Here is a 19,307-nt window from a genome sequence, read left to right on the forward strand (position 1 = left end):
TTGCCAAGAGCTTCCACGGAACGGCATGTTTCTCCGAAGCCGACGAATCGCCAGAAATTTAGAACGACGCGACAAGGTTAAGGCAGACAGAAGTTCACGTACAACGGTGTATTTGCATCATTGCTTGAGGATTCGTACTACGCCTTCTGATTACCGGACTCGTCGCCCACCATGTCGGCAGCACAGCTTCTCAACCCGAAAGCGGAATCTAGAGTTGGTTCCTCAAGGCCCGTGGATACACATCCCCGCTAACATGTCTCCAGAGGCGTGGGGAAGCTCTCCGGGTGAACATATCAGCTGGCGAGGGTCTCCAACAGGTATGCAGATGGTTATCTTGAGCATTCAGAGTGCATGCTCATTCCACCGCAGGTATTGGCATCGAACCTTGGACCCCGTGGCACGTTGAAGATGTCAGTCCCATGCCACTATTGCTTGTGAACCTCTTAATAACATGCGAACAGGCTTGTTGATGGCGCCGGCTCTGTAAGAATGCCAAGGAGAATCACGTCAGCCCATAGTAACGCGCTTCTAGATTAAACTGACCAAGGATGGAAGCGTCCTGCTGAAAGAAATGGTAAGTGAATAGCCACGACGATGATTGTCATTAGCTAACAAGTGCGCAGCAAATCCAGAATCCTACTGCCGTATGTTCCTCCGTTCGCTATGTGGCGGTGCCGTTCCTGATGTAGCCAGGTCATGATTGCGCGAGCGGCAACAGCACAGGATGACATAACTGGAGACGGGACAACGTCTGTTGTTCTTCTGGTCGGAGAATTGTTGAAACAAGCGGATAGATATATCTCAGAGGGCCTCCACCCGAGGGTGATAACGGACGGGTATGAGATTGCGAAGACGGAAGCGCTGAAATTCTTGGATGAGTTCAAGCTCAAGCGGGACGTCGATCGAGAACTCTTGCTTTCCGTTGCGCGAACGTCGTTATCGACTAAGCTGGACAGCACCTTGGCTGAGCACTTGACTCCGGACATTGTCGATGCAGTGCTCGCAATCTATCAGCCCCCTGCGAAACCCGACCTCCACATGGTGGAGATCATGACTATGCAGCACCGGACGGCCGCAGATACACAGCTCATCCGGGGATTGGCCCTTGATCATGGAGCGAGACACCCCGATATGCCGAAGCGTGTAGAGAATGCGTACATCCTCACCCTGAATGTCAGCTTGGAGTATGAGAAGTCAGAGATCAATTCTGGCTTCTACTACTCGAGCGCGGAGCAGAGGGAGAAACTCGTTGAAAGCGAGCGGCGATTCGTAGACGAGAAGCTCAGAAAGATCGTGGAGTTGAAAAAGGAAGTCTGCGGAAACGATCCCAAGAAGGGTTTCGTCATCATTAACCAGAAGGGCATCGACCCATTAAGCTTGGACGTTCTCGTCAAGAACGGAATTTTCGCATTGAGGAGGGCAAAGAGGAGGAATATGGAGCGGTTACAGCTGATTTGTGGAGGTACGGCGCAAAACAGTGTCGACGACCTAACCCCCGATGTGCTGGGCTGGGCTGGCCTAGTGTACGAGCACCAGCTTGGAGAGGAGAAGTACACTTTCATTGTGAGTTCCATCGCGTCCTGTGTTCTGGCGGAAACTAGTCTCACAACTACTAGGAGGATGTTAAGGACCCGAAATCGGTTACCTTGCTCATCAAGGGTCCCAATGCACACACCATCACTCAGATCAAGGATGCCGTGCGGGATGGTCTCAGAAGTGTTTACAACATGATTGTTGACAAGAGCGTTGTGCCTGGAGGCGGAGCCTTCCAAGTAGCCTGCGCCGCTCATCTCAACAGCGAAGCTTTCAGGAAGACCGTCAAGGGAAAGGCGAAATGGGGCGTGTCAGCATTCGCGGATGCACTTCTCATCATTCCTAAGACACTCGCAGCTAACTCTGGTCATGACATACAGGATTCACGTAAGTTCAAGCGCCATCCAAAGCGATGCTTTCCGCTTATCACGTACAGTGGCCGCGTTGCAAGACGAATACGCTGAGGGCAATGTCGTCGGTCTGGATCTCTCCACTGGCGAGGCCATGGACCCTCTTCAAGAGGGCATATATGACTCCTTCCGGGTTCTTCGCAACAGCATTGCGTCAAGTACCGGCATTGCGTCGAACCTATTACTGTGCGACGAGATGCTGAAGGCACGGCAAATGGTAAGATCAGTGCAGATGGATAGGTCACTAAATGCTAACACCTTCGGTAGGGACGGCAACCTGAACCAGGCGAAGACCAATAGGCAAACCGTATATAGAAGCGGGAGCAATGCCTAAGCACTGTATTTCGTACAATGATTGGGCGTAACATCCTGCTAGGTGTGCGACAGTCTTCGCATTATTTGTCCTCTCAGCAGCGTGATAGCGATCGATTGGTGAAACACCAATCCGTGTGTGTATCCTCTAGCCGCATGGCCCCACCGGCATCCAGATGTGTTGACAAGGATCAATTTAAGCTTAAATAAAAGGGTCCAGATCCACGCTAAGCCGGAAGAAGGCTGGTCAGCTTTATTTAGGAGCCCCAGTGGAGAATTGCCGAGCCCTGGAGTTCTGAGTGCATGTGAGAAAGGTGTTGTGTCTGAATCCTTCGTGTCTGAGCCATGTTCACCTTACTTGTACTTTCGCCTACTACGGAGGATCCAGCTTACTAGAAGACGGAGTACGGAGTTCGGAAGCCACGTTCGCTCAGCCCTTTAAATCTATGCACACTAGCGCATAGCGAACCCTTCTCGCTACATGCGAGCGTTCCCAGCAACATGTTGCGGTACCGCAGATACCGCGTCTTCGTCGCCTTTGCCGTTATTGCACTATTTGCCTTGTATCGCTTTGGAGCCCCGAGTGCATCATGGCAAGATACGGCATCCTCGCAACCCCAGCCAATTTCGAATTGGTGGCCGCGGCCTCAATTGCCGCACGAGACGAAGAAGCTAGACCTTGAGATTCCCATAGCCAAAGTATCGCAAACTCTGAGGCGACCACCGCCCGTCGTGCCAGCCAGTAGTCCTATAGACAGGCTCCCGATCGAACAGGCGAGTCCAGACGAGGCTGCGGAGCGACCGACAATCACGTCCGCCCCCACGAGTTCCGAGCCCATCCGTTGGAAGAAACAGACCGAACACTTCCCCGTCCCTTCGACCGCGCTAATCCAGCTACCGACTGGTAAACCGATTGCGATTCCGAGGATACAACATGCATTCAAGCCAGAGTCCGCGGCGGAGAAGGCTGATAGGGAGGAAAAGCTCGAGGTGATTAGGAATGTGTTCAAGCGCTCCTGGGATGGGTATCGCGAGTATGCTTGGCTGCAGGACGAGCTCTCACCGACATCTGGACGGTTCAGGAATCCCTTCGCTGGATGGGGCGCCACATTGGTGGATGCACTGGACACGCTCTGGATCATGGGCTTGAGGGAGGAGTTCGACGAGGCTGCGAAAGCAGTGGACAAGATTGATTTCACGACTACTCCGCGTAATGATATACCTCTGTTCGAGACGACAATTAGGTACCTGGGAGGCTTGTTGGCGGCATATGACATCAGTGGAGGTCAATATAAGAATCTGCTGCACAAAGCCGTTGAGCTTGCGGAGGTTTTAATGAGCGCTTTTGATACCCCAAACAGGATGCCAGAGACGTACTATCATTGGAAGCCAAACTATCCCTCAGCACCCCGTCGTGCAGGTACCTCTGCTGTTCTTGCTGAGATTGGCTCGCTTTCTCTGGAGTTCACCCGTCTCTCCCAGCTCACGGGCGACCAAAAGTACTACGATGCCGTCGCCCGCATTACGGACAACTTGGAAGAGTTCCAGAATAAGACGAGATTGCCGGGAATGTGGCCAGTACTTGTCGATATTTCCGGATGCAAGCTCGTTGACCATTCGGCGCCACAACCCGTCGTTGAAACATCCAGTGTAATTCAGGAGCCGGAGAGCTCAACAGCGGCGGAGGCACAGTCGACAGCCACCTTGGAGGTCCTTCTATCTCCGAATGGGAAGGAGTACAAGCCATTGGATTTGCCAGATCCCGTTGTGCTTGTTGCAGGGACATCACCCTCTGAACCAGCTCAGCCCCCAAAGGCATTGCGCAGACGGCAACTTGGTAACGTCCAGGCCATATATGAGGAAGACGGCCCTGCCCCAACTCCAATAGGACCTCATTGCGAAGATCAACCGTTCCTATCTGCAGCGGGATCCGGCGACGAGGAATACACCTTGGGCGGCATGTCAGATTCAACTTACGAGTACCTCCCGAAGGAGTGGCTTCTTCTCGGCGGTTTAGTCGACAAGTACCGCGCCATGTACGAGAGTTCCGCGGACGTCATCAGGAAGAATCTGATATTCAGACCAATGGTTCCTGACGAGGCGGATGTCCTCTTCTCCGGCAAGTTGCATGTCCCACCTCCCGGAGAGAACAAACCCCGACTGGAAGCGGAATATGCGCATCTCACGTGTTTTGCTGGTGGCATGTTCGGCATGGGAGCTAAAGTCTACGACCGTCCCGAGGATCTCGAGATCGCTAAGAAGCTCACGGAAGGATGTGTTTGGTCATACGATATGACGGCCACGGGTATCATGCCGGAAGCTTTCATTTCCACGCCCTGTCAAGATATCCACGATTGCAAATGGAACGAGACGAGGTATTGGAACGAGATTGATCCCAATGCGCAGGAGCGAATTGATTCTTATAAGCTGGCAATGGAAAGATATGAGAAGGAAATGATCTCGGCATCAGCATGGTATGCATCTCAGCTCGCTGCTATGACTGCAACTCCTACTCCGAGTGCCTCAAACGCAGTCGTAGAAGTTGCAGCAACGGCCACATCCGGTGTGACTGGTGCGGATGCGAGCCAGAATCCCGCGGCGCGGAAACGTCAGCTGGACGTCGAACCTCACTCCAACAGCAGACCCAATACTGTTCCAAGCTTCCAAGGCTCCCTCGACCGCAAAGTCATTATCGAAGACGGCGACCCCATCCTGCTCGGACAACAAGATGAAGCACTCCAACCAGCAACCCCGGTCCAGTCTTCTTCAGACGAACCTCAACCAGAATTCGATGCCGAAACTTCAACTCCCACGATGCCAGAGTTCCCCTATGTCTACTCTCCCCTGCCGCCCACAAGTCATGAAGACTTGGTCAAAAACCGCATCGAGCAGGACCGCCTCCCCAAAGGTGTTGTCGCCTTCCCCGCAAGGAACTACATCCTCCGGTATGCCCTCTTTCCCCTCCCCCTCCCTTTACCGCTAACATCCCCCATCCAGGCCCGAAGCCATAGAATCCGTCTGGTACATGTACCGCATAACCGGCTCGCCGCACTGGCGTGAGGCGGGCTGGCGCATGTTTCTGGCCATCGAGTCCGCCACGGCGACCACCTTCGGCAACAGCGCCATCGACGATGTGACGAAGAAGGATCCCGTGTTGCGCGATGAGATGGAAAGTTTTTGGTTGGCGGAGACGTTGAAGTACTTCTATTTGTTGTTCAGCGAGGAGAGCGTGGTGAGTCTGGATGAGTGGGTGCTGAATACGGAGGCGCATCCGTTCAAGAGGCCGAAGTAATGGGGAGCGAGGCATCAAGAGTGGTCAGCATTTCGAGTTTTTCCCTTAAGACCTTTCTCCTTTGCGTATTGCCACGAAGGAGCCAGGTAAAGCATGCATGGCGTTCACGGCGTTTAGAAGATCGGCATTGTCGTTTTGAGTGCATATCGGACCATATAGTTTAAATTTGCAACATGCATTCCCCCCTTTTCACAAAACCTGCGGCGCCATATTAATATCTAGCTCTCCCCTTTGACGAACGCACAAATCTTCTCCACCACATCCCCCAGCCCCTTCACCACAACATCCGGCGTGATGCCCTCGTCCCCCCACCCCATACAAGCATCCACCCACCCTTTCCCACTCCTATCCACCCAACAAACCCGCATGCCAAACGCTTTCGCGCCCGTGACATCGAAGGGGTTGCCACTAATCAGCCAGACATTTCCCCTTTGTTCCACCTTCCCCTTACCTATCTTCTCGCAGAGATGGCGGTACACTTCCGGAGCAGGCTTAAACATCCCTACCTCCTCGACGACAACCACGTCCCTGAAAAGAGGCACATGGGGAGCAAATTCCTCGGAGTCGGAGCACATCGCGTTCAGCATGTCCTTGGTGCCGTTCGAGAAGATGACCGGGTAGAAGGAGTTTGCGAAGGCTTTGAGGGCGGGGAATAAGGGTCCCGCGTCCGGGAAGAGAGAGAGGGTGTTGTATGAGGTCATTAGGGAGTCGATTTGGGGTTGGGAGAGGGAGTGGCCGGATTCGGAGAGGGCGTGGGAGAGAGCGCGGCGGGTGACGGTTGAGAAGGGGGTGTAGAGTTCTGTGGGGGGTGGGTTTTGTGTGAGATGAGGTCTGAGGTGGAATGAGGTGCATTGTGGAATATGAAAATGCTTTGTATTTAAGGGCGGAGAGGAGGATAGAGACGAGGACGGCTTCTCAATCAGTTGAGATAGGCTGTACTGAGCGGGACAAATATGCATATAGCCAGGAATGACAGGATGATTGGGCGGGATGAGGAAGATTGGAACGGTGAATGCTCACTCATGCAGGTCAACCGCCAGGTATACTCCAACTGGTACCTTCGCCACTGCGCTGCGATGCTGGCAGCTGCCTCTTCTCCAAAGTGTTTGGCTAGTTGTTTGGAGATGGATTCGGTGGAAAGGAGAGTGCCATATGCGTCGAATGCTAGAACTATCTGATCTTGGGATGCCATTGTTGAGAATGCCTTGTCTGGTGGGACGATGGGATTCGAGAAAACGGGAAAACCGCTGGTGAAGCTTGCTTCTGTGTTTACTGTAACCTTCTCTTTTAGCGGTTCGCTTTTGAAAGCGTCAACGAGATGGTTACCTAGGCAAGATCCTAGGTAAGCATAGCTTAATGCGGCCGGAAGTCGGCTCGATATAGCGGCAGTGTGGGGTACCCCATAGCGTCAGGCAGGACCTACATCATAAGTTATCTACCCTCACTCACGAGACGCCTGCATGTCCTCAATGTTTACTCTGCAAGACGGCAGTTGTCCAACATGACCGGACCTGCCGGGTGGTCTAGCAGATTTTATATGTGTTGGTCAGCCGGATGTCCTTCCGAGACCATCCCCGCATAGCTGCCGTGTGATGATCAGACCGTGTACAAATATGGCACCTCTGCCTGTCGGTGAGTTCATGGAAGAAACACTGAGCTTTGTCCAACGGTACGGCTCGAGCCATGACGGAACGCGTTGTAACGGGGAATCAACGATTCGTGTCCTGAGGCAGCGCATGTGGTGTCAGTAGACGAACAGCGCTGTGTGTTTGCAGTAGAAATGCCTGTACTGGAAGCATTGCCGATAGGTGGCGTTTTCTGTTACTTGTGAAGTATGACCAACTGAGAATATGAGGCTGGCCGCAAGAGTTAAACACACGGTGTCGAAGGTGGCATATTAGAGGGGCGATTTATGCACCCAATCAGGGTCCCTTTTGGAAGGAAAACAGGTGCGCATATGAGTTTAGTACGGTAAAAAAGTTGCCAACGTGGAAACGTTTTCTGTTTGTGATCTGCAACTGATGGACTATGCTCAAATGCTGTGCTGTGCTGCTTGCGTATGACGAGTACTCCCGTAAAGCTGGTAACGATGGAAGTATACCAAGAGGAAAAGACCGCAGACGATCCTGGAGCGACTCGATCGTTAGGTCGAGAAACTAGAGCCTGTGTGAGAGGTGGGAAAAATAGCGGCTCAAGGTATCTCCGTCTTTATACTCTTTTTAGAAGGTCGAGTTGTCATGCTAGTGCGTACGGGAGATGGGTTGCGTGCCTGAACCACGTAGCTTGCGCGAGAGGAGTAGTGGGGAGGCATTGGGTGAGGCTCCCACGCTCCACATACATATTGACCTGCATCAAGGGAGCCTGTCTAGCAGCTGCTTTTCTGGCGCTGTTTCAGCATCCGCAGAGACGTGGCAGACGGACGGAGCACAGTGGTGGTGTGCGGCGAGTGGTAGGATTAATAAGGATTCGGGATTCGGGGACAGCACGTGTATGCACGGGCTCTCTCCAGCCTGGAGATGTCGGACCCCTGAGCAGGGATTCCCGCCAATGTTCTCCACCCCCAGAATTGGACTGCGTTTGGACAGCAACGACTGCCCTCTCTCTCCAGGGCCGGCGTCACCGACCATCAGCAATCGCTGCCGCAGCTGGGTGCAATTGGCCTCTGGCGCCGTCTTTTGGGCTTGCAGGAGCGTGTCCTGCTCCCTTCTTCCCATTATCCATCCACGCCGAACAAACCCCCAACCATGAGCCCAATGGCGGGTTCGCTCGACACCCGCCTACAGGCCCAGGAGACTTTCTACGACGATGCCACGCCCGTTGATAATCACCGCGTTTCCGATATCCGCAGCGAAGACCACGACAACCATGATCCGCGCGATTCGCATGATCTGTCGCTGCATGGAGACGCCCGCACTTCCGTCGTAGACAACATGCTGCTATCTCTCGACCAGTTCTCCATTGAGCCGGCCGCCCTCTATTCTGACTTCTTCTCAGCAGACCATTCCTACCAGCCGTCGCGACCCACCCGCAACCGTGGCCATACCTACGCTTCATCTGTTTCGTCAGACTATGAGCAGCAACGAGATGAGACCAGCTCTCGGTACTCCAGCCATCAGTCTCGGGGACGGAGAAGCAACAGCAGTAACAACATTCCGGCTGCCATGAGTCGTAAAGGCAGCCTCAGGACGTACGCAAGCATACGGGATAAGCAGCTCAATACCATGTACAGCGATACCCAGGACACGCGTCCCACTAGAAGCGGAGGGCGGAAAGGCAGCAAAGGGAGCGCGGCCTCGAGCATGGACTATGGATACGCGGGGATTTTGGGGACCCATCGGTTTGGCTTTGGCAGACGCTCTGCGAGCTTCGATCACGGCCATATTGCCGACCGGTCCAATACCATGACCGGCCGACCAGATTCGATCCTGGACAGAAGTAGGGTTGGCTATCACACATATGGCGATTATGAAGCCGCGCCTGAGCCCACAGTCCCCGTGGGGCCCAGGCGAGTGCAAGAAACCCCACAGTCACCCGTGTTCTCTCCTTCGCAACCACCATTCGCCACCGCCCAGCCGTCCGCCCCTCGCCGGAGAAATAGTATTCGCTCAACAGCGAGCCGAACGCTGCGCAAGAACAAGAGCCAGCCTGCACCTAACATGAGGTTCCAGGCCCAGGAGTTTGTCAATGCCAGCACCTTCCCAGACCTTCCCATAAGACCAGCAATTGAGGAACCTCCAGCACCCTCACCCACAGTCGCAACGCGCAAACAAGCGCTCCCGGCCCCATCTACACCTGTTGCAACGCCCAAGGAGAAACCCGGCTTCTTCCGGAGAGTGTTCGGAGGGAGCTCGAAGAACCAAGCTCAGGTTTCCAGTTCTTCCAACAACTACTCAAATAAGGCCCAAGCCGACGCGTCGCCAGCTTCAGCCCATCATCGTGGTCTTGACGCTAGTTCCAAACACTCACAACCACGGCCGCAGACAACACCGAATGGCTCGCACCACATAGCTTCACAGCTTAAATCCCTACCACAACCCCCACAGACAGCCACCTCGACGCAGAGAGAAGCAGCTCCACCAACTCTGGCGAAGAAGCACTCCTCTTTTTTCAGAAGGCGGAAGAAATCGACGTCCGAGAGCAACAAGCCTCTGCCTATCATGGCACTCGATTTCAGACCACCAACACAAGAAAAGATACCCCCTCCAGCACCCAGTCCCGGCATCAGCAGCCTGCGCCAAGTGATGAATCCATATCTCGACGATCTGGGTAGCCCTAGCGCGAAGTATCATGAACAGAGAGTTGGGCAAGCCGGAAGCGAAACGGTAGTGGCGGACGTGGAACGACCCCATGGCTTCTCACCCGGTTACAAACCCCATGCGGATGCGACAGTGCGTACGGTGAAACTAGGATCACGTGGCGTCGATGAGACACCACCTTCATCAAGGGAAGAGCATATTGCTGCGTCGCGGGCACTGAGCTCCGGGAGCCCAAGATTAAAACTCAAGATGAAGAACCGGAAATCGGCTCTAATCGACGCACAGGACGGGTCATTCCTTGCCGACAGTAGCAGCTGCAACGAGGATCACACAACACCATCGGGCGAAGCACGACTGTCACGTACAGTCCCTCCATCACCCAGCTTTGAAGAGATTCCAAGAGAGAACAAGACTCTGAAAGACCAGCGGAAGGCTAGTATCAATACGCGTCCAGCACCGTCACACTCGATGACAGATTTGGAGGATGAAGATGAGTGGGTCCTTACCCCTGCCGCACCGAACCAGCACACAGCGCCGCGAAAGAGTCCTGCAACAGGGCAGCGGGTATGGCTAGAGCCCACATCGTCAGAGGAGAAGTTGGATTTGTCGTTGTCGCTGCCTCTGGACGGCACGCAGGAGAAAGCGAAGGACACCTTTGCCGAGAAATCTGATCCGACGTCCCCCCAGGACGTCTTCCACTCCGCAACAAGCCTACCGCTTGTGCAAGTCGAAAGCCGTGAATCTCAATCGGACGCTATGCCGCCTGCTATTGAGCAGCATCCCGTGCACGACGAGGAGCCGACCGAGGCAGACCGAGAGCGTGCTCGCCTCCTTTTCAACAATGAAGACACTTCCGTACAGAGGTCCCAGGTTGCTACTGTCCTCGGCGATGTTACGTCCGCCAGCGCACGGGTAAGGAAAGCGTACATGGAGCTCTTCGACTGGACTGGCTTCAATATCCTTGCGGCGATGCGCGATCTCTGCGGGAGGCTTGTGCTCAAAGCAGAGACCCAGCAAGTTGACCGTATCCTCATGAGTCTCTCAGAGCGGTGGTGCGAGTGCAACCCTAACCATGGCTTCAAGGCTACAGGTACGTATTCCTTGCGCATCGCGCAGGGCATCTCTCAACTAATCGTACTCGCAGACGTCGTTCACACCATATGTTACTCTATCCTGCTTCTCAACACCGACTTGCACGTTGCCAACATTGAATCAAGAATGACGCGGAATCAGTTCGTCAAGAACACATTACCAACAGTCGTCCGTGTTTGCCAGGAAGCCATCAAGGACGGCGGGGATGAGACTCTGCGGCCTCACTCGGCTATGGCGACAAGGGGTTCCATTCCCTGGAATAGGTCGGAGCCGAATTCTCCTGCTGCCGAGAACACGACGTTCCCAGCGGACATCGCCGACGAACCCCTGGAGAATAGAAGAGCGCGCAGCCGCCTCTCCATAAAGCCCCCCGTTCGCGCCGGTTCCGAAGGCTTGATATCGACCGACTCCGCCACAGCTGAGTCCAACACGCTTGTGAATCACGCCTATCACGGGCCCATGAAGGGCTGGGAGTACCAGATCGAGACGGTGTTGAAGGAGTTTTACAACTCGATTCGAAACCAGAGACTCCCTCTGCATGGTGCTTCTAACCACCGTGTGCACGAACAACCTTCTTCAAACAACCTCTCAGTCAATGGTGTGCTCCGGCGTACTCCTAGCGTTTTGAGCAAGGCCCCGTCGGAGAATCTCAGCTACCGTGGACGTTCGCAAGGCGAGTTTAGGAGCGTTGGTAATCGATGGGTTTCAAAGACCCGCTCAAGGCCACGACTATACCCCTCATCCACCGTTGCATCGAGCCGAACCAGTCTCGACGAGACGTCCGTTTGGAGCCCTGCTGGCTCTAGTACGTGGAGCAGGTACTCCATCGGTAAGACTGGAACTTCCATGATGTCAATGGAATCGCTCGGGTCCCACTTTGCCCATGGAGATTATCAACAAGCTATCGGTTTCGCCAATGCCCTCAGTCAGGCGATCATCCGGGAAGAGGGTATGACTATGGAGGGTAGCGAAGAGTTCACGCGTGTCGCTCCGCTGTTGGAGGATGAGACGCTGGAACTTGCAGGAGCACCATGGGCAAAGGAAGGCATCTTGAAACACAAACATCATCTGGAAGCTCTGGATAAGAAGGCTAAGGACCGTACGTGGAATGAATGCTTCGCTGTCATTGAGAAGGGCTACATGCGCCTGTTCTCCTTCAGCATGAACTCGAAGACGATGCGGATGAAGAACAAGTCGCGCCCTTCAGCCGGTAGCGTTGTCGGCGGGGGAAATTGGATGGACAACGCTGAGGCCCTGGACTGTTTCCTCCTTCGGCAATCCATTGCAAGTGCTCTGCCGCCTCCTGGCTACTCAAAGAACCGACCCCACGTATGGGCACTCTCCCTTCCAACAGGTGCTGTTCACCTTTTCCAAGTTGGAACTCCCGATATCGTCCGCGAATTCGTGTCGACCGCCAATTACTGGTCAGCAAGGTTGTCGAAGGAACCTCTTGTTGGAGGCGTGAGTAACATCGAATATGGCTGGGGCGAAACTGTCATCAACCCAGCTTTGATTCGCAAAGAGGGCACGCCATCAGCTCACCACGGCCATGTACCTCGTCCTAGTATGGCGAGCTCCCTGCGAAGCTCGGTTGATCATGCCACAGGGGTCGTAAAGCCCAGGCTTCCTGGCGACAAGGTTGTGCTTGCGGACTGGACTCCGCCAGCGCAAAGCATGATGGCTAGTAATCTTATGGAGGTCGATCAGCTGCGAGCGTTGACCGACTATGTGAAGAATGTCGAGGATGAACTCGCGCGACATAATGAATTGAGAGCACCCATGCTCATCGCGGTACGTTGCGCTCCTGTATTCCACGTTTACATGACGCTGACCTCGTGTAGTTTTCTCCACGTCATCCGAATGCAGCAAAAGCCATGAGCAACTGGGAGCGCAAGTCCTCCTATCTCCTGAGAGAAATCGTTAAATTCCGCACCTACATCGACTCTCTCACGGCTGCTCAAGCTCAAAAAGCAAAGATATATGCTCAACGAGAGGCAGAGAAATCTCAAAATGGGGGAATGAATATGGATTCCAGTGGGACCGAGATATCTGCTACTGCAGAGGTGGATGGTGCGAATAAGGCTCCCGAATCCGAGCCTTGAATGCACCTTTGTTTTCCTCTGTTCTCATCACATATGCTGACATTCCTGGTTTGAATAGCTCTCACACCGCTCCAAAGGACAGTACGCAAATTACAGCTTCTGCATTCGTCGAGAGCACGAGTTGGGCAAACTACAAACGTTGAAAAGACGACCCTGGGTTCATTCGGCCTGGTATTCACTCACGCGACACCCTGAGTTTTTTATGATTGGTTTTCACTTACAGATATTTTCATTTCCGTATTCTATAGCGACGATTGGAATGTGTCCATTTGGCGGCGGTCATTGTTACAACATTGCATATCTTTTTGTAGGGACAAGGCGTTTTCCGCATTAATGATATACCCATTCATCACTGTAAATGCTCAAGGCAACCCCGCAGTGTCACTTGCTCTCGTGTTAGAGGAATGATAAAAGACTTCCACATTGTTTCACGTTTCATTTGGCTTCGTACCGTTGGTGCACGCGAACACGCTTGGTCCGACGAGCCGGAAGCCAAGTATGGTGTGAGTGTGGCCCGCATGGGACCTACCTATTCATAACTGTCCAGTCTGTTGGCTCCATTGTCAATGCATATACCTGAGTACTCGGAAATTTAGTCCCAGATTCGAACAGAATCCAGAGGCCTTGATCCAAAAAAACGGACGATTGGCGGCGTTAGGGGTTAAACGTAACTAAGGTCACGTAAATGTGGTCTGTCTCGGACCAGATGTCCGTAAAGGGGGAATGCCTGTCAGCTCGCCGATCTGGTGGGGAGACTGAAGAGCCCTCTGCCGCGGATGGAGGCGTGCTTCAGGTCCATTGCACTGGAGTTGATTCTACTACGGCTGGCCCGAAATCTTCAATTGCATGTATGAGGCCAAGACCATGCTGTCCAAAAGCAGATTAGCGTTGGCCAATAACAACGTCCCTCTGCCCTTCGGTTTTCCATCCGCCAAACACCCCACGACTCACGCATCGTAGTTTACAGAGAAACTCCGAGATGATGAGTTCGGATGTCAGAAAGAGGAAAGCCGATTCGGAGCATCAAGCAGAGCAGGGGAACAAACGGGTTAAAGTAAGTTCGCTTTCTCGTATAACCTTCAAGCTTAAGGTTCATCCGGGCTTTGCCTGGTCCCAACCTGTTCTCGCCCTTCAGATACTCTACTTGGAGCTGCTAAAAACAGCGAACAGGGGAAAAGGCAATGGAACATGCCACGCAGAGATGCAGCAGAGGCTCGTGGGATTCAGCCTGGTGATGTGGGGATCTGGGCAACCTGCTCGATGAAGAAGGAAGGGAAATCGGTGGCTGAGCTGCGGGACCTTTTCCAAGAAGTATGCTGTGTACCCAATGCTGTCTTGAAATGAAGCAGCAATGTCCTATTTCGTCTATTGACGCACCCAGCAGTATGCTGCACGACTATATGGTGTGAGCCAGACCACTGGTAAAGCTGACGATGACGACTCGGAAGGTGATGGTGCGGACATCGAAGCAGCAATCAAGAAAGAGCTTGACGATATGCGTAAACCCGCTGGGGATCCGCTATTCACGTCCGTCAAGCTGGATACGCAATGCTGTTAGTCATCGAGACTCTGCCGACACGAGTGTATTACTGATATCTTAGTGTTGTTTTTCAAGACGAAGGATCCCATCGATCCCGTTTCGTTTGTTCAGAAGATTTGTCAGGATGCCGCAGATGGTGTTGAGCAGAGGCGGTGCCGTTTTGTCAAGAGGCTCACCCCCATTACCGGCATAGGGAAGGCCACCGAGAGAGGGCTCGACGAAGTCGCTAAATCAGTACTAGCACCACACTTCCATGGCCCTGGCAACTCAGGCAAGAAAGTGAGTCACCTACTGGTGTCCTGCCTCTAGAAGCTTTACAGGCGGTTGCATCTCCTTGATTAGCTGAAAAATTGTCAGGCTAACATTACATTGGCAATTTAGTTCGCGATCCGCACATCTATTAGGAACAACAAAGAGTTCACGAGAGACAACGTCATCAAAACCGTAGCTGCTGCAGTCGGCCCGGGTCACAAAGTGGACCTGTCAGGATACGACCTGCTGATTCTTGTCGAAATTTACAAGGCATGGGAGCACTTCTTCCATATGATCCCGTGCGATTGCTGATCCAGATTAGAATATTATTGGCATGAGTGTGGTCGGTCCAGAGTTCGAGAAGCTAAAACGCTTTAACCTTGCAGAGCTCCACGATGCAGCCGGAGAGGAGAATGCACCCAAGTTGGGCTGATGGCCTTCGCCGATGAACGTCGCTCGCTTTCGTCTGTCCTGTCGGAACCGTCGCGTTTCCAGTTTCCACCACGCACTAAACGCTGTAAGTGTGTATGTCATTACTGGCCCTGGTCCATCTGAGGGTGCTTCCAAGGTTCCCACCCGCAGGTGTTTTCCTCGTACATGGTGGTAATGAGGGCAAGCCTGTGCTACAAGCCTTTGGCCGGTTCCAGAGCAGCGGCTTGTCAGCAGTCCAATTTGCATGCCACGTCTCGTCTCCAGACTACTGGATCTCCACTGGAATTCGCGTATGGCGCATTCGTATCCCACTCTTAGGAAAGAGCAGCCGTCTGACAAGGACGCGTCCCTTGGAGGCGTCCAGTTGTGGTCTGGGATCCTTGCTTCAAATCGGATCAGCCGAAGTGCGAAGATCTCGGCCTCTCCAAGTGGCATACGCTATATGCTCGTTGTCTGAAGCGGAACATTTCAAATATCAGCACTATCTGAAACAATCTTCCATGATCCATTTCTTCCAATCAGCGGGCCGTGCAACCGTCGAGCAGACTGACTTACCTGAACGGGTTAATTTAGACGAACATTGTGTCTGGCGGTCTTTGAGACACCTAGCGACGCCGTCATGACCACACCTCGCTCAGTTAACGAGCGGTTACGAATGCGGCGCATATCTAATAAAGCCCATCAGTGCGGAAGCATTCCCTGCTTTTTCGCGATTGTTAGGCGAGCCTGCATAGCCGAATTCAGCCTACGGTCCGACTGAGGTTGTGCTGGCGGCTTGTAACCTCTTCACGAGGGACTTGGAAAGTATTGCAGCATGGGCGCCCGTGGCTCGCGGTCCCTTGCTACCAGAAGCATTTTGAGGAGATCACCGTTCCGATGGCCGGTAGCCTATTTCATGCCTCGGCGATGCTCCGAGGCACTTGTTTGTTGAATTTGATAACCACGTTTTCACTTTTCGAACCAGCTCAGCTACTATATAAGCTCCGAGATCCTTCTTCGGTAATCTCACGGGAAGAGGTATTCTCATACTCATTGAATCGCTTACTACCATCTTTGGCCTCAAGGGTTTGACTATACCGTCAGAATCGATATTCTCTCACCAGACTGAGGTGACTTGTCCAACAAGACTCTGGGGGTTCTACCGCGATGCACCTTCCGTCCCTTGAAATGGCAGTGTATCCGGTGGTAACTATGGGGCATGGTCGACATCGACGCAGGTCTTTAGACCCTCACCCTATCTCCTTATGCTCCGCGCGTTCGCAAACTTCATCCACTTCCTCTGGAGTCCGCTCGCCAGACGTCTCGAGTATACAAAAAGCTATTCGCAGCGTTTTCCGCTCATCGCGACTCACAGTACAACAAGCCGAACGGCTCCCTGGTCGATTATATCAAGTATTACTTGTGACACTGGCGGATGGCAGCTCACTGGTTCTGAAATGCCCGCCAATCTACAACACTCGGCTTTTGCGGCACGAAAAGCACGGCCTGGAGACAGAGCGCAGAACACTAGACATTCTCCGCAAGTCCACTCAACTCCCCGTCCCCGATATCATCAAATACGACCGCCAACGTGGATCGTTGGGCTGTCCGTTCCTGATGGTGAGCCATATGCCAGGCAGACACCTTTGCGAACTCTCACCAGAACTTTCCCCGGCCGAAAGAAGAACTGTGGACCGGAGCTTAGGAGCATATGTGCGGGCTATCACAACACTCTCTTCACAGCAGTTCGGCCCTGTCCATCAGGTGTACGCAGAAAAAGGTCACTCCTCCTGGAAAGATGCTTTCCTTGCCCTTCTGGAGGCAGTCTTGAGGGACGCGGAAGATATGGCAGTAACTATCCCGTACGACAATGTTCGGTACCATGTGAGGAGACACGCTGAGTGTTTGAGCGAAGTTACGCGGCCCAGACTTGTAGCTCTCGACGTCTGCGATCCGCAGAACGTGCTCCTGGACGAGCGCACAAAGAAAATCACTGGACTGGTCGGCTTCACCAATGCCATCTGGGGTGACCCGCTCATGAGCGGAGGCATGACGGACAACAATGATGCCTTCTTTGAGGGCTTCGGAGAATGTCCACTACAAACGGGAGGTGTCAGAACTAGACTTCTGATGTAAGTTATCATACACTTCAAAGACCTACGCTAATAACTGTTCAGGTATACCGCATACAGAGCGATTGTCCAAGTCGTTGTCCGCTTTTACAGACCACACCTGAGCGTCGACGACATGGAGGCACGACGCTCATTGACATACGCCCTCAATGAGCTCGCCCGGATGCCGTAGGCCAGACTACGGCAGCATATGGATGGGAGATATCCAGTGCTCCACCGCCTGTGGGTACGCGGTGGTTGTCTACTGGACCACGCTAATCCCAAAACAGTAATCCTTGACGAGATAGTGAGAGTGTGGATGGTCCTACGACATGGACCTCATGCAAAGAAACATGCGCATTGCGGGCGGCTTACGTTGTCTTTCAGTCTGGAATCTCAGCGTCAAAGACTTGTTTCGTCAGGCGAGGGCTGAAAAATTGCTTACCGACCCTCGTGTGTCCCAGTGTCAATCAAGGAGGACCAAGCGGCGACGTTATGCCGCCATGGACCACGATATGTGGCGTTCCGGGGCTGTTACCCAGTTTGGCCGTTGTCCCGGGGAATGCTGTCGGTTCTCCTCTTTGACTGCCTTACTTTTCACCGATTCTTGTTATTTGAGGTCAAAGGCGGTGTGTGTCGGCCTTTAAGCGTCTCTCTTTCGGAGTGAACTCTGCGGGATCAGGTTTCACGATTATCTGTTCTCGCACGTACTGCAATTTCTCTCTTACCGCTCCTCTGGCTCCTTCTGCGTCATTGTTATTGAACATGGGTTAAATACGCCCCAGAAACCGCATGGCTTCGAAATGGTAATTTGTAATTGAGTAAATGGTTACGGGCTGATACCGATGATTTTCTTCATAAGCAAATACAGAATATAGGATACCTGGTGAGAGGCTCTAGGTATCGCGCTTCCCCAAGCCCCGGAATTTCTAGGTCTTTCCTACTAACCATCCGCAAGTGATACACTGCAAAGTGCTTTCTGTTGCTTTCTGTTGCTTTCTGTTGCTTTCGGTTGCTTTCTGTTGCTTTCTTCAGGCGATTCAATGGAAATCACTGTTGGTGGTGGGCGTCCTGAATACTAGCACCGATATGTTTTCCACAATACAAACGGACGGAAGACGTCGGCTTGGGATGCGATATTTGAATCGAGCACTGGTATAAATTGCACGTCGCTTTCCCCTGCTGTGTTCGTCTTCCCTTGCCCCTGCTGATCTCGCTTTCTGGAAAACAAGGATAGCTATGATTTTTCTGGATGCAGCCCTGCAAGCGTCTCGACTTGCTTTGCATGCAGCGGGGATTTGGCTGAAGAAGCACGAAGTACCGAGTAAGGTATGGTTACGGGTGCAGTATATATTGGCAGAGGACCTCTAACTCTTATTATTATTCTCCCTGTGTACAGAAGTATACCGCTGCTCCGAAAAGTTCCGTTCCACTGTGGGTAGCTTTGTACAAGAATATAGCTATCTTTCCTAGGGGCTCGAGGGCAACGAGGGAAATATCATTGTCGCCAAAATAGCTATAGCAAGATCCTTTTTATTTGATTGAAATCGAAAGTACTCCGTCCACGTTGTAAACATTGCTGTGCTTTGGCCTAGACCTACCTCTTTATAAATTACGGCTAGTCCTAGTCGCTCCACATGTACTTCTGCAGCATTTACATAGTACCTAGGTAGAGACTAGTACGGAGTATCACTGCAGCTTCACCAGCTCGCTCGCTCTCCCCTGCCTCGTTTCTCGTTCGCTAACCCCTGCCCGTAAACCGCGTTTTACCTATTCGCTAAATATTTCCGCATTGGGTCAGAGTGCAGCTGCTGCAGCCCGGGAGGGACCGAAGGGCTCGAGGGAAGTGGGCGTTGAGTCCCTAGTGCGTATTTAGCGAATTTGGGCGGATGATGTAGGTACTGCGGCCTCTCACATCCGACTGAACACCCCCCTGTACTGCTTCTCCGAGTTAGATCACCTAATTCAACTATTTTAATTGGCTACAGTCTGGTTT

The 19,307-nt window shown here is 52.9% G+C and overlaps 7 protein-coding genes across 7 annotated transcripts; 6 read left to right on the top strand and 1 right to left on the bottom strand.

The window, feature by feature from the left end:
- The first annotated feature begins 81 nt into the window (after positions 1-81).
- EI97DRAFT_465713 (T-complex protein 1 subunit zeta) lies at positions 82-2,429 on the top strand. Its single transcript, XM_033801485.1, has 10 exons — positions 82-213; positions 264-317; positions 370-410; positions 462-483; positions 533-574; positions 624-644; positions 694-1,563; positions 1,617-1,920; positions 1,970-2,160; positions 2,211-2,429. Exons 1-10 carry the CDS (start codon positions 172-174, stop codon positions 2,241-2,243), a joined length of 1,620 nt encoding a protein of 539 aa, XP_033655949.1. The 5' UTR covers positions 82-171; the 3' UTR covers positions 2,244-2,429.
- A 144-nt stretch (positions 2,430-2,573) lies between these two features.
- EI97DRAFT_465714 (seven-hairpin glycosidase) lies at positions 2,574-5,733 on the top strand. The gene is made up of 2 exons (XM_033801486.1): positions 2,574-5,200; positions 5,253-5,733. Exons 1-2 carry the CDS (start codon positions 2,757-2,759, stop codon positions 5,545-5,547), a joined length of 2,739 nt encoding a protein of 912 aa, XP_033655950.1. The 5' UTR covers positions 2,574-2,756; the 3' UTR covers positions 5,548-5,733.
- Positions 5,734-5,765: 32 nt separating this feature from the next.
- On the bottom strand, positions 5,766-6,739 carry EI97DRAFT_449067 (haloacid dehalogenase; the record flags this gene model as incomplete). The annotated part of the gene is made up of 2 exons (XM_033800194.1): positions 5,766-6,346; positions 6,568-6,739. The coding sequence occupies 2 exons, from the start codon at positions 6,737-6,739 to the stop codon at positions 5,766-5,768; spliced, it is 753 nt and encodes a 250-aa protein (XP_033655951.1).
- A 1,368-nt stretch (positions 6,740-8,107) lies between these two features.
- On the top strand, positions 8,108-13,417 carry EI97DRAFT_394795 (uncharacterized protein). Its single transcript, XM_033796312.1, has 3 exons — positions 8,108-10,893; positions 10,948-12,686; positions 12,737-13,417. The coding sequence occupies exons 1-3, from the start codon at positions 8,292-8,294 to the stop codon at positions 12,995-12,997; spliced, it is 4,602 nt and encodes a 1,533-aa protein (XP_033655952.1). The 5' UTR covers positions 8,108-8,291; the 3' UTR covers positions 12,998-13,417.
- Positions 13,418-13,976: 559 nt separating this feature from the next.
- Positions 13,977-15,222, top strand: EI97DRAFT_449069 (uncharacterized protein; the record flags this gene model as incomplete). The annotated part of the gene is made up of 6 exons (XM_033800195.1): positions 13,977-14,051; positions 14,168-14,308; positions 14,382-14,550; positions 14,599-14,816; positions 14,919-15,059; positions 15,112-15,222. 6 exons carry the CDS (start codon positions 13,977-13,979, stop codon positions 15,220-15,222), a joined length of 855 nt encoding a protein of 284 aa, XP_033655953.1.
- EI97DRAFT_252783 (uncharacterized protein) lies at positions 15,109-16,106 on the top strand. Its single transcript, XM_033794162.1, has one exon. It carries the CDS (start codon positions 15,317-15,319, stop codon positions 15,842-15,844), a length of 528 nt encoding a protein of 175 aa, XP_033655954.1. The 5' UTR covers positions 15,109-15,316; the 3' UTR covers positions 15,845-16,106.
- A 261-nt stretch (positions 16,107-16,367) lies between these two features.
- EI97DRAFT_449070 (uncharacterized protein) lies at positions 16,368-17,504 on the top strand (the record flags this gene model as incomplete). Its single annotated transcript, XM_033800196.1, has 2 exons — positions 16,368-17,332; positions 17,378-17,504. 2 exons carry the CDS (start codon positions 16,368-16,370, stop codon positions 17,502-17,504), a joined length of 1,092 nt encoding a protein of 363 aa, XP_033655955.1.
- Between the last annotated feature and the right edge of the window lie 1,803 nt (positions 17,505-19,307).

Source organism: Westerdykella ornata, assembly GCF_010094085.1.
Source record: "Westerdykella ornata strain CBS 379.55 unplaced genomic scaffold EI97scaffold_5, whole genome shotgun sequence".
NCBI classification, from domain to species: Eukaryota; Fungi; Ascomycota; class Dothideomycetes; order Pleosporales; family Sporormiaceae; genus Westerdykella; species Westerdykella ornata.

Coding starts and splice junctions, on each gene's coding strand:
- EI97DRAFT_465714 (XM_033801486.1), top strand. CDS start 2,757: ATGTTGCGGTACCGCAGATACCGCGTCTTCGTCGCCTTTGCCGTTATT. Junction 5,201..5,252: donor GCAAGGAACTACATCCTCCG/GTATGCCCTCTT, acceptor TCCCCCATCCAG/GCCCGAAGCCATAGAATCCG.
- EI97DRAFT_394795 (XM_033796312.1), top strand. CDS start 8,292: ATGAGCCCAATGGCGGGTTCGCTCGACACCCGCCTACAGGCCCAGGAG. Junction 10,894..10,947: donor CCATGGCTTCAAGGCTACAG/GTACGTATTCCT, acceptor TCGTACTCGCAG/ACGTCGTTCACACCATATGT. Junction 12,687..12,736: donor GAGCACCCATGCTCATCGCG/GTACGTTGCGCT, acceptor GACCTCGTGTAG/TTTTCTCCACGTCATCCGAA.
- EI97DRAFT_252783 (XM_033794162.1), top strand. CDS start 15,317: ATGTCATTACTGGCCCTGGTCCATCTGAGGGTGCTTCCAAGGTTCCCA.
- EI97DRAFT_465713 (XM_033801485.1), top strand. CDS start 172: ATGTCGGCAGCACAGCTTCTCAACCCGAAAGCGGAATCTAGA. Junction 411..461: donor CCCCGTGGCACGTTGAAGAT/GTCAGTCCCATG, acceptor ACATGCGAACAG/GCTTGTTGATGGCGCCGGCT. Junction 1,564..1,616: donor AGGAGAAGTACACTTTCATT/GTGAGTTCCATC, acceptor CACAACTACTAG/GAGGATGTTAAGGACCCGAA.